We start from the raw sequence: 13,608 nt of genomic DNA on the forward strand, positions 1-13,608 counted from the left end.
ATAACCTTGCTCTGTGCAGAATGTGATTGAACAGCCTGTGTCGAGGAAGGCATATGTCTGGATAATCCTGATCATGTCAAGTCCTGACTTCCGTAATTATTTGTAACCAAGACAGGAGTATACTATTATTACAGAAGTATACTATTATTGCAGGAGTATACTAGGAGTTTAGCAATTAAAGGACTTGACTCAAGAAAACACACAGGTAAATATGTTTGTTCACACATTTACATTTCAGTCAGATGCTTTTATCCAAAGTGACATACAATGCACATGAGCAGATAATTATTATGCTTCCGATTTCTGTAGTGACTAGTACTGATGTGTGTATGGACCGGGCGCCATACAGAATGGAGAAATGTATTTTGCTCCCAACTGAATGGTCTATCAGTCAGTCTGACCAGCAATCTTCTGTCTTCATGAACATGGGTTTTGCTGTATATCTCAGTGTCTCTTACTGCCAAGTCCCCATGTTAGCGTGTCTCTCCTGCGCTTGGCGGTCTCTCCCGCTGGCTGTGGACAGGCCTGTGTCTCTGCAGGCTGCTGGGCCAGGCGAAGCCCTTCCCGCAGTCAGGACAGATGTGAGGTTTCTCTCCGGAGTGGATGTTCCAGTGGGCGTTCAGCCCCCGGCGGTCGATGAAGCCCTTCCCGCACTCGGAGCAGCGGTACGGTTTCTCCCTCTCGGCGTGGCTCTGTAGGTGCACCCGCAGCGCGGTGGAGTTGGTGAAGGTCTTGTCGCAGCGCTCGCAGCGGAGCAGCTTCTCCCCGGTGTGGATGCGCCGGTGTACCTGGAACCCAGTTCAATAACCTCACTCCTCTAGTATGAATAACGTCCGGCTGCGTCAGCGAGAAGCTAGCTTTTCAGTGGCGTAGCTGGTTGAACGGTGGTCTGTCGCGGGGCAGCAAATCCAATAACAATACACAACGCGGGTTCAAATCCAATAACAATACACAAGGCGAGTTCAAATCCAATAACAATACACAACGCGGGTTCAAATCCAATAACAATACACAAGGCGAGTTCAAATCCAATAACAATACACAACGCGGGTTCAAATCCAATAACAATACACAACGCGGGTTCAAATCCAATAACAATACACAAGGCAGGCGAAGTGTAAATGGCTCCCGCACCTTCAGGTAGTTGGCGCTGGAGAAGGTCTTGCCGCAGTCGGAGCAGTAGTTGAACTCCCCGCTGGCCAGGTAGCGCAGAGCCTTCCTCTGGCCCATGGCGGTGACGCCGCTGTCCCCCGGCCTCAGGGGCGTGGCCCGGGTGGCCTGCAGGTCGTGCATCTTCTGGTGCACCCTCAGCATGCGCGGCTTGGTGAAGCCCTTCCCACACACCGAGCACTGGAGCCGCCCGGCCCTGCAGAGAACACCCAGGGATCGCTCGCATTACCGGTGGAGTCACTTTGAAAAAGATTACATGAATAAAGGTTGAATAAAAAAGATTTACAAAACATAATGACAACGTCAGGGATTGCATTCATAGGAGGAGGTTTTTCCCCCCAGCAGCCCAGGGAGCTCAGTCTATCCTCGAACGTCACCTCTAGTGAACCTGAACACACCTTTCCAACACGTTTCCACCTCTCTAGTGTGAACACACCTGGTCCCCTGCTCTCTACTGTTAACACACCTGGTCCCCTGCCCTCTACTGTTAACACACCTGGTCCCCTGCTCTCTACTGTGAACACACCTGGTCCTCTACTCTCTACTGTTAACACACCTGGTCCTCTACTCTCTACTGTTAACACACCTGGTCCCCTGCTCTCTACTGTTAACACACCTGGTCCCCTGCTCTCTACTGTGAACACACCTGGTCCTCTACTCTCTACTGTTAACACACCTGGTCCTCTACTCTCTAGAGTGAACACACCTGGTCCTCTACTCTCTAGTGTGAACACACCTGGTCCCCTGCTCTCTAGTGTGAACACACCTGGTCCTCTACTCTCTACTGTTAACACACCTGGTCCTCTACTCTCTAGTGTGAACACACCTGGTCCCCTGCTCTCTACTGTGAACACACCTGGTCCTCTACTCTCTACTGTGAACACACCTGGTCCTCTACTCTCTACTGTGAACACACCTGGTCCCCTGCTCTCTACTGTTAACACACCTGGTCCTCTACTCTCTACTGTTAACACACCTGGTCCCCTGCCCTCTACTGTTAACACACCTGGTCCCCTGCTCTCTACTGTTAACACACCTGGTCCTCTACTCTCTACTGTTAACACACCTGGTCCTCTACTCTCTACTGTTAACACACCTGGTCCTCTACTCTCTAGTGTGAACACACCTGGTCCTCTACTCTCTACTGTTAACACACCTGGTCCTCTACTCTCTAGTGTGAACACACCTGGTCCCCTACTCTCTACTGTTAACACACCTGGTCCCCTGCTCTCTACTGTTAACACACCTGGTCCTCTACTCTCTAGTGTGAACACACCTGGTCCCCTGCTCTCTACTGTTAACACACCTGGTCCTCTACTCTCTACTGTGAACACACCTGGTCCTCTACTCTCTACTGTTAACACACCTGGTCCTCTACTCTCTACTGTTAACACACCTGGTCCTCTACTCTCTACTGTGAACACACCTGGTCCTCTACTCTCTACTGTTAACACACCTGGTCCTCTACTCTCTAGTGTGAACACACCTGGTCCCCTGCTCTCTACTGTTAACACACCTGGTCCTCTACTCTCTACTGTTAACACACCTGGTCCCCTACTCTCTACTGTTAACACACCTGGTCCCCTGCTCTCTACTGTTAACACACCTGGTCCTCTACTCTCTACTGTTAACACACCTGGTCCTCTACTCTCTACTGTTAACACACCTGGTCCTCTACTCTCTAGTGTGAACACACCTGGTCCTCTACTCTCTACTATTAACACACCTGGTCCTCTACTCTCTACTGTGAACACACCTGGTCCTCTACTCTCTACTATTAACACACCTGGACCCCTGCTCTCTACTGTTAACACACCTGGTCCCCTGCTCTCTAGTGTGAACACACCTGGTCCTCTACTCTCTACTGTTAACACACCTGGTCCCCTACTCTCTAGTGTGAACACACCTGGTCCCCTGCTCTCTACTGTTAACACACCTGGTCCCCTGCCCTCTACTGTTAACACACCTGGTCCTCTACTCTCTACTGTTAACACACCTGGTCCTCTACTCTCTACTGTGAACACACCTGGTCCTCTACTCTCTAGTGTGAACACACCTGGTCCTCTACTCTCTACTGTTAACACACCTGGTCCCCTGCTCTCTAGTGTGAACACACCTGGTCCTCTACTCTCTAGTGTGAACACACCTGGTCCTCTACTCTCTACTGTTAACACACCTGGTCCTCTACTCTCTAGTGTGAACACACCTGGTCCCCTGCCCTCTACTGTTAACACACCTGGTCCCCTGCTCTCTACCGGTAACACACCTGGTCCCCTGCTCTCTACTGTTAACACACCTGGTCCCCTGCTCTCTACTGTTAACACACCTGGTCCCCTGCTCTCTACTGTTAACACACCTGGTCCTCTACTCTCTACTGTTAACACACCTGGTCCTCTACTCTCTAGTGTGAACACACCTGGTCCTCTACTCTCTACTGTTAACACACCTGGTCCTCTACTCTCTACTGTTAACACACCTGGTCCTCTACTCTCTACTGTGAACACACCTGGTCCCCTGCTCTCTACTGTTAACACACCTGGTCCTCTACTCTCTAGTGTGAACACACCTGGTCCTCTACTCTCTAGTGTGAACACACCTGGTCCCCTGCCCTCTACTGTTAACACACCTGGTCCCCTGCTCTCTACTGTGAACACACCTGGTCCCCTGCTCTCTACTGTGAACACACCTGGTCCTCTACTCTCTACTGTTAACACACCTGGTCCTCTACTCTCTACTGTTAACACACCTGGTCCTCTACTCTCTACTGTGAACACACCTGGTCCCCTGCCCTCTACTGTTAACACACCTGGTCCCCTGCTCTCTACTGTTAACACCTGGTCCCCTGCTCTCTACTGTTAACACACCTGGTCCTCTACTCTCTAGTGTGAACACACCTGGTCCCCTGCCCTCTAGTGTGAACACACCTGGTCCCCTGCTCTCTACTGTTAACACACCTGGTCCCCTGCCCTCTACTGTTAACACACCTGGTCCTCTACTCTCTAGTGTGAACACACCTGGTCCCCTGCCCATGGTGGTTCCTCTCGTGCTCCCGCAGGTGCTGCCTCCTCAGGAAGCTCTTGGCGCAGCGGGAGCACTGGTGCGGTCTCTCCCTGCTGCCGTGGACCACGGCGTGGTGCTTGTTCCTGTTGCCCACGCTGCTGAAGCTCTTCCCGCACTCCGGGCACAGGTACGGGGGCGTCCTGGTCACGGCGCGGGCCGGCGGCGTGCCTGCTGCGCTCGCCGAGACCCCCCTATCGTCCGGGCACAGGTACGGGGGCGTCCTGGTCACGGCGCGGGCCGGCGGCGTGCCTGCTGCGCTCGCCGAGACCCCCCTATCGTCGGGGCAGAGGACGACCACGGGCCGCTCCGGCTGGCGGTGCTGGTCTGCTGACGCGCAGGGACTCCCGTCTGGGCGTGATGAAGCAGAGGGGATTGGGAATTAGAGTCATATTAGAATTCGAAGAACTGTTCTTCGGAGAACTTCCTTCTCAACACGTGAAACTTGTGCAACAGACAGAAAGTGTAGTTTAGCTAGCTAGAACAGAGACGGAACATTCTGGAAAGTCGCTGGAAATAACACGTTCTGAGAGAAGGACACAAAGTGAAGCTCATAGCTTGGACCTGATCAACCTGACGTGAACTCAACAGCGATCCAAATACGGGGGAAGACAATATACCGGTTGTTTTCAAGGAGCTGGGTTGGTAAGACGGCATGGCTAACTGTATGTAGTAAAACCAATGCTTTATTTTGCTTTCCCTGCCCCATTTTCAAACGACAGGAGGATCAGACTCTGATTTTGACAAGACTGAAGGATTTAAAGGTGCAGTGTGTGATTTTTAGGTGAGGTTGCAGATTGCAACCAAATGAACACAATTACATGGTCTAAAATGGCCACCTCTGTGGAAGGACCCTATGTAGGAAGGGCTCATTCTAAGGTAACAAAAAATAATAATTATACTTATTTTCATGGGATTCTACACTAATTAAAACATACTTATGAATATTATTCCATTTCTGACAATTCTGCCACAAAATTCTATGCACTGATTCTTTAGCGGTTAGCACTGCCGCCTCACAGCACTCTGGGTTATTGTATCCTACTGCATTGTAAGTGTTCACTGCCTTTTTAATGCCCTTGTGTATGTCTTATGTTGTTGTTGTTGTTTTTTTAAACTTTTTTTGGTGCGTTTATTGTTTATTATAAGGATCTCCATTGGCTGGAGCCTCATAGTCTTCCTGGGGTCCAAGATAAGATTAAAATATTACATGACACACAATACGAATGAAAGTAGGAATACGCATAACAAATAATAAGAAGAAAAAGACAAGAAAAACTCAAAAATTAATAAAAAACCAACACGACAACTAACCCAACCCTGCACAACACAACACATGGATCTTAAAATGATCATCAGGTTAACACAGTGACTGTGACACGTCATTGTATTAGACCAAAAGCTAAAGTTATCATAACTAATAACACCGAGGAGGTGGAGATAACACCCCGCCAGAGTCCTAGCGGCCCTGGACTACGCGGACCACCCCCCCCTGCTCTCCGACCACCTAGAGGACTACGCGGACCACCCCACCCTGCTCTCCGACCACCTAGAGGACTACGCGGACCACCCCCCCCTGCTCTCCGACCACCTAGAGGACTACGCGGACCACCCCCCCCTGCTCTCCGACCACCTAGAGGACTACGCGGACCACCCCCCCCTGCTCTCCGACCACCTAGAGGACTACGCGGACCACCCCACCCTGCTCTCCGACCACCTAGAGGACTACGCGGACCACCCCACCCTGCTCTCCGACCACCTAGAGGACTACGCGGACCACCCCACCCTGCTCTCCGACCACCTAGAGGACTACGCGGACCACCCCACCCTGCTCTCCGACCACCTAGAGGACTACGCGGACCACCCCACCCTGCTCTCCGACCACCTAGAGGACTACGCGGACCACCCCACCCTGCTCTCCGACCACCTAGAGGACTACGCGGACCACCCCACCCTGCTCTCCGACCACCTAGAGGACTACGCGGACCACCCCACCCTGCTCTCCGACCACCTAGAGGACTACGCGGACCACCCCCCCCTGCTCTCCGACCACCTAGAGGACTACGCGGACCACCCCCCCCTGCTCTCCGACCACCTAGAGCAAGCACAGGAGCTCCAGAGCAGAGTGGAGGCAGAGAGGGCCAAGAACACCGAGGTTATCACCTACAACAACCACCTCTAACAACAACTGGAGGTATTGCTCTAAGGGACGTCAACGACTTCAAATACCTGGGCTCATGTGTCAACTCCCCCGAGCCTGAAGTGAGGAGCTTGTGTGGAGAACCCTGGCGTGGCCAGTGTGTGGAGAACCCTGGCGTGGCCAGTGTGTGGAGAACCCTGGCGTGGCCAGTGTGTGGAGAACCCTGGCGTGGCCAGTGTGTGGAGAACCCTGGCGTGGCCAGTGTGTGGAGAACCCTGGCGTGGCCAGTGTGTGGAGAACCCTGGCATGGCCAGTGCGTGGAACCCCAACCTCCAACCACAAGCGCATTGTGTTGCCTCTGGGTATGAAAGGCGCTATACAAATAAAGCTTTGATTGATTGATTGATTGAACCTCCCCCGACAAATCAAACTGAGCTTCTTCTATGCAACGAGCGAGTCCGTTCTCCTCTATGGCTGTAAAAGCCTAGTAGTCTTGCCTCATTCATTCATTCCCTCTTCTTCTCTCCATGACTTCTACTCGACCAGAACCGGTACTTACTTAGAGGGACTGAATTCACTATGGCTGCTTCCACCTCTTCTTCTTTGGAAATCTTTTTCTCTTCCTCCTCCTCCTCCTCCTCCTCCTCCTCCTCCTTGACTGGTCCTCCTCCGCAGGCTGGGTCTGGGAGGACTGTGGCGGGTTCAGTCTCGCCTGGTTCAGTTTTACACACGACAGACATGTTCTGAAAACAGGAGAGAGAGAAAGAGTCCTTTAACATCTGCAACGGCTCCCGGTGCACGAATTCCATCAAAGATATTCCAGTTTGAGACTAAATAAGTTGGTGTGTGGGGAACACATGCAGTATCTCTGTATGGAAGAAGAGCGAGAAATTATTGAGTAATCTAACATTATTTACACTCACTGTGGAGGCTACTGGAAGGACCGAACTATGAACCGGAAGTGAATTATCCGAAGATTATTTTCAAAATAAAAGCCAAGGAAGACAAATGGTGGACTCACTGCTGCACAACAGCTACAACTGTCATGAATTTACATCGTTTAAAATGTATGGATCTTGTAGACATGAAAACTCTACAAATTATGTTTAGAGCTCAATACATAATGATTCCTGAGTGGATCCAAGAGTGGATTTATTTCAAATAATTAAATAAAAGAATGTAGCGATATGTGCAATTTTAAGAACATTCATTCACATGACATTTGAAAGAGGTGACCAACACTGAGAAATAAAAGATAACTAGGATGTCTTTGTTTTGAGGGGTAAGCCGATCAGTAGGAACCTCTCTGGAGCTGCTGTCTTTCCTGGGTCCATCCTCTCATTACCACCGCTCTATTGCAGGGTTTTCCACGCCGGCCGCGCCCCTGAACAAGCTGACAAAACAAGAACGTTGGCTTTGAGCGGGGCCCAGACCAACAGCAGGCCTTCGAGATACCCAAAGCCTCCATCTGCCAGTGACCAATCAGAACAACCCCTGACTCAGATGGAGAATTTGTCCTGGACACGGAAGCCAGCAATGATGGCCTGGGAGCGGTCCTGGCTCAGGTGACCCCGAGCTGCAAATGGGTGATTGCTTACTACAGCAGGGCCTTCTCTAAACCCGAAAACAATTACTGTGTGACCCGAAGAGAGGCGTCTTGGAGTCAGTGAACCACTTCAACACTACCTCTCTGGTAGGGCTGGGTATCCAGTTGAATTTCAAGAATCGATTCGATTCCCATCCACAAGGTTTGGAATCGATTATCACGATTCAATTCGATTCGATTCAATATCGATTCGGTTAGTGTTACTAAAAACTTTTTTTTTTTTGGCTGTAACCTTAATTACATGACTGCCAAGTTATGCAACACATCAATACTACGACAGGGTATCGATACTGATTTCCAAAAATGAATGAATGAATGAATCATTGAATGAATTAATGAACTATTCATTCCTTCATTTATTCATTAAATAAAAGATAGATTTTGGGATTCATGAATCGATTCTGAATCATTTGATGGAGCTCCTCATCCGGACAAGTCACGCCTCTCTCAAATGGTTGCTATGCTTACGGTAACCAGAGGGGCAAGGTGCGAGGTGGATTGAGCACTGAACAGGAGTACAACTTCACCACAGTTCACAGGAAAGGAGATCGTCACACAAATGCAGGACTATCCAGACGCCCCTGCAGACCAGACTGTGCTCCATGCAACCGGATGAAGGACTTGGAGGCTGTCAAGGAGCAGGTGTATGGCCCTACGGCTGGAAGACCTGGCAGCCTGCGCCAAGGAACAAAGGGAGGAAGAGGGTGTTCGGATGTATTTGACATTTCCATAGTTAAAACCCTGTCATTCGACACCAGAATCATCAAAATTGGCTCAGACAATTCTATAGTATTTGGAATGGCAGCCGTCTTTAAATGTGGCGCCCATTTTTTCCGGCTGATTAAAAAGAAGAAGACCCAAGTAGTACACTTTTTGGCCAAATTGAGTTGCTTCTTTCAAGATTTAAAAGATGTTCTGTTATTTGCTGCACAATAAGCGATGACAGAATACATCATACAGTTTAGTCAAAAAGCCTGAAACGAAAGCACAAATATCAATTTTTATAGGGATTTTTTTTTTGGGGGGGGGGGGGGGGGGGGGGGGGGGGGGTATGCCAGCCTGACCCTGGTTTATAGTGGAAAACGCCACTGCCACTAAACCTCTCTCCTCATCGATTCTTCTTCCTCCGCAGGCTGGGTCTGGGAGGACTGTGGCGGGTTCAGTCCAGGGTTCAGTTTTATAGACGGCAGACATGTTCTGAAAACAGGAGAGAGAGAAAGAGCAACTATATTCCAAAATGAGACAAAATAAATAACTGTGCAAATAAAACGTGTCTCTGTATGGAGGAAGGGCTCAAACTATTCATACTCACTGTGAACACGAGAATAGTTGGAAGCACCAAGGAACCACGAACCGGAAGTGGATTCACCGTGAACTATTTTTCAAAAATAAAAGCCCACGACTTCACGTGACACTTCGGGTGATGGCAGATGCCACCAATCAGAGTAGAGGACGTCCTAAGCGCAGCCAATGAGGGACGGGAAAGCCCTTCCGGTCCTGCATGAGAGGCGTGTCGGGTCGGTCACGTGGGGAGCTGCTTGTGGAGCTGCGGAACTGGGTTGTGATTAGTAAACTGGACCAGAACCAGAACCAGAACCAGACTCACTACGCTGTGATGTGATCGACCAGGTGTTCAACCGTTATTCAGGTAAGAAAACCCAGCAAAGATGCTCTGTGCTAGCAGGCTAACTAGTCATGCATAGCAGAGAGTACCTGGCTAGCTAGCATAGTGCTAATGTGCTAGCCGAGCATAGCTAATATTAACTTCTTCAAATGTTCATTTCCTCATTCACCAGAAAGCGAACCAACACCACGCATGAAATACAGATCATGAACTTTATAAATGTCACCCAAAGGTCTATATTGCTGCAGTGTACTTTATGTCAGAAATGATGTTAGCTAGCATGCTATCTAGGCTAGCCTACCAATTAATACACTGGCAAACAATCTCCAGATGACCAGTGAGGCTTGATCCTGCCATCACAAACAGAACAGTGTTTATTAAATATCCTTGTCATGTGTGTGAATAGCTGTATGTACTGTACGGGCATGACATGTGTCAGTTGGCCCAGACTCTGGTCCATAGTTCACTCAGATAGCAGTCTAATGTCTAATGTACCTTTAAGAAAGTACAGCCTGTGCTGTGGACCTGCGCGGTGATGTCAGAGTATGCAATGCACACACAGAGGGATGTTATCTCACACTAAAACTCCCTCTCTCTCCCTCCTTCTCTCTCTCCCCCTCCTTCTCTCTCCCCTCTCTCTCTCTCCTCCTTCTCTCCCCTCTCTCTCTCTCTCTCTCTCTCTCTCTCTCCTCCCTCCCTCTCTCTCACCCTCTCTCTCTCTCTCTCCTCCTTCTCTCCCCTCTCTCTCTCTCTCTCTCTCTCTCTCTCTCTCTCTCTCTCTCTCTCTCTCTCCTCCCTCCCTCTCTCTCCCCCTCTCTCTCTCTCTCTCTCCTCTCTCTCCTCTCTCCTCTCTCTCCTCTCTCTCCTCTCTCTCTCTCTCTCTCTCTCTCTCTCCTCCCTCCCTCTCTCTCCTCCCTCCCACTCCTTTCTCTCTCTCTCCTCCTTCTCTCCCCTCTCTCTCTCTCTCTCCCTCTCTCTCCCCCCTCTCTCTCCTCCTCTCTCTCTCTCTCTCTCTCCTCCCTCCCTCTCTCTCCTCCTTCTCACCCCTCTCTCTCCTCTCTCTCTCTCTCTCTCTCTCTCTCTCTCCCCTCTCCCCCTCTCTCTCTCTCTCTCTCTCTCCTCCTTCTCTCTCCTCCTTCTCTCCCCTCTCTCTCTCTCCTCTCTCTCCTCTCTCCCCTCTCTCTCTCTCTCTCTCCTCTCTCTCCTCTCTCTCTCTCTCTCTCTCTCTCTCTCTCCCCCCCTCTCTCCCCTCTCTCTCTCTCTCTCTCTCTCTCCAGTCCTCAGATGATACTGAGCACCCAGATGACGGGGGTTGCCAGCGGCGGTGTGTTTACAGACGACCCCCCTCCCCCCCGCCCTGCCCTCTCGGAGCACGAGTTTGCGTGCCACTGTTGCTATGACATCCTGGTGAACCCCACCACGCTGACGTGCGGTCACAGCTTCTGCCGCCATTGCCTGGCGCTCTGGTGGGGCTCCTCCCACAAGACCGAGTGTCCCGAGTGTCGGGAGAAGTGGGAGGGCTTCCCCAAGGTCAACATCCTGCTGAGGTATGGACCCCTACATACTGCACACTAAACCCTAGCCCCCTACGCACTAAACCCTAGCCCCCTACACACTAAACCCTAGCCCCCTACACACTAAACCCTACCGCCCTACACACTAAACCCCAGCCCCCTACACACTAAACCCTAGCCCCCTACACACTAAACCCTAGCCCCCTACATACTAAACCCTAGCCCCCTACACACTAAACCCTAGCCCCCTACACACTAAACCCTAGCCCCCTACACACTAAACCCTACCGCCCTACACACTAAACCCCAGCCCCCTACACACTAAACCCTAGCCCCCTACACACTAAACCCTAGCCCCCTACACACTAAACCCTAGCCCCCTACACACTAAACCCTAGCCCCCTACACACTAAACCCCAGCCCCCTACACACTAAACCCTAGCCCCCTACACACTAAACCCTAGCCCCCTACATACTAAACCCTAGCCCCCTACACACTAAACCCCAGCACCCTACACACTAAACCCTAGCCCCCTACACACTAAACCCTAGCCCCCTACACACTAAACCCTAGCCCCCTACACACTAAACCCTAGCCCCCTACGCACTAAACCCTAGCCCCCTACACACTAAACCCCAGCCCCCTACACACTAAACCCCAGCCCCCTACACACTAAACCCTAGCCCCCTACACACTAAACCCCAGCCCCCTACACACTAAACCCCAGCACCCTACACACTAAACCCTAGCCCCCTACACACTAAACCCTAGCCCCCTACACACTAAACCCTAGCCCCCTACACACTAAACCCTAGCCCCCTACACACTAAACCCTAGCCCCCTACACACTAAACCCTAGCCCCCTACACACTAAACCCTAGCCCCCTACACACTAAACCCTAGCCCCCTACACACTAAACCCTAGCCCCCTACACACTAACCCCTAGCCCCCTACATACTAAACCCCAGCCCCCTACATACTAAACCCCAGCCCCCTACACACTAAACCCCAGCCCCCTACATACTAAACCCTAGCCCCCTACACACTAAACCCCAGCACCCTACACACTAAACCCCAGCCCCCTACACACTAAACCCTACCGCCCTACACACTAAACCCCAGCCCCCTACACACTAAACCCTAGCCCCCTACACACTAAACCCTAGCCCCCTACACACTAAACCCTAGCCCCCTACACACTAAACCCTAGCCCCCTACACACTAAACCCCAGCCCCCTACACACTAAACCCTAGCCCCCTACACACTAAACCCTAGCCCCCTACATACTAAACCCTAGCCCCCTACACACTAAACCCCAGCCCCCTACGCACTAAACCCTAGCCCCCTACACACTAAACCCTAGCCCCCTACACACTAAACCCCAGCCCCCTACACACTAAACCCTAGCCCCCTACACACTAAACCCCAGCCCCCTACACACTAAACCCTAGCCCCCTACACACTAAACCCTAGCCCCCTACACACTAAACCCCAGCCCCCTACGCACTAAACCCTAGCCCCCTACACACTAAACCCTAGCCCCCTACATACTAAACCCCAGCCCCCTACATACTAAACCCCAGCCCCCTACACACTAAACCCTAGCCCCCTACACACTAAACCCTAGCCCCCTACATACTAAACCCCAGCCCCCTACACACTAAACCCTAGCCCCCTACACACTAAACCCTAGCCCCCTACATACTAAACCCCAGCCCCCTACATACTAAACCCTAGCCCCCTACACACTTAACCCCAGCCCCCTACACACTAAACCCTAGCCCCCTACATACTAAACCCCAGCCCCCTACATACTAAACCCTAGCCCCCTACACACTTAACCCCAGCCCCCTACACACTAAACCCCAGCCCCCTACACACTAAACCCTAGCCCCCTACATACTAAACCCTAGCCCCCTACACACTAAACCCTAGCCCCCTACATACTAAACCCTAGCCCCCTACACACTAAACCCTAGCCCCCTACACACTAAACCCTAGCCCCCTACACACTAAACCCCAGCCCCCTACACACTAAACCCTAGCCCCCTACGCACTAAACCCTAGCCCCCTACACACTAAACCCTAGCCCCCTACATACTAAACCCTAGCCCCCTACACACTAAACCCCAGCCCCCTACACACTAAACCCCAGCCCCCTACACACTAAACCCCAGCCCCCTACATACTAAACCCCAGCCCCCTACACACTAAACCCCAGCCCCCTACACACTAACCCTAGCCCCCTACACACTAAACCCTAGCCCCCTACGCACTAAACCCTAGCCCCCTACACACTAAACCCTAGCCCCCTACGCACTAAACCCCAGCCCCCTACACACTAAACCCTAGCCCCCTACATACTAAACCCTAGCCCCCTACACACTAAACCCCAGCCCCCTACACACTAAACCCTAGCCCCCTACACACTAAACCCTAGCCCCCTACACACTAAACCCTAGCCCCCTACATACTAAACCCTAGCCCCCTACAC

The 13,608-nt window shown here is 51.5% G+C and overlaps 1 protein-coding gene across 1 annotated transcript; it reads right to left on the reverse strand.

Moving 5' to 3' along the window:
* Nucleotides 1–301: 301 nt before the first annotated feature.
* On the reverse strand, nucleotides 302–7,155 carry LOC311328692 (uncharacterized protein). Its single transcript, XM_084462626.1, has 4 exons — nucleotides 6,927–7,155; nucleotides 4,185–4,578; nucleotides 1,135–1,366; nucleotides 302–788 (listed from the first exon to the last, which is right to left on the reverse strand). Exons 1-4 carry the CDS (start codon nucleotides 7,144–7,146, stop codon nucleotides 474–476), a joined length of 1,161 nt encoding a protein of 386 aa, XP_084318752.1. The 5' UTR covers nucleotides 7,147–7,155; the 3' UTR covers nucleotides 302–473.
* Nucleotides 7,156–13,608: the final 6,453 nt, after the last annotated feature.

This window comes from Borostomias antarcticus, assembly GCF_949987555.1.
Source record: "Borostomias antarcticus genome assembly, contig: scaffold_615, whole genome shotgun sequence".
Classification (NCBI taxonomy): domain Eukaryota; kingdom Metazoa; phylum Chordata; class Actinopteri; order Stomiiformes; family Stomiidae; genus Borostomias; species Borostomias antarcticus.

What these genes read in the sequence shown, in the direction of transcription:
- LOC311328692 (XM_084462626.1), bottom strand. Translation starts at nt 7,146, where the DNA reads ATGTTAAAGGACTCTTTCTCTCTCTCCTGTTTTCAGAACATGTCTGTC. An exon ending in CACCATGGGCAGGGGACCAG is followed by an intron (nt 1,367 to 4,184) that starts GTGTGTTCACAC and finishes TGTTCTCTGCAG; the next exon opens with GGCCGGGCGGCTCCAGTGCT. An exon ending in CCAGCGCCAACTACCTGAAG is followed by an intron (nt 789 to 1,134) that starts GTGCGGGAGCCA and finishes ACTGGGTTCCAG; the next exon opens with GTACACCGGCGCATCCACAC.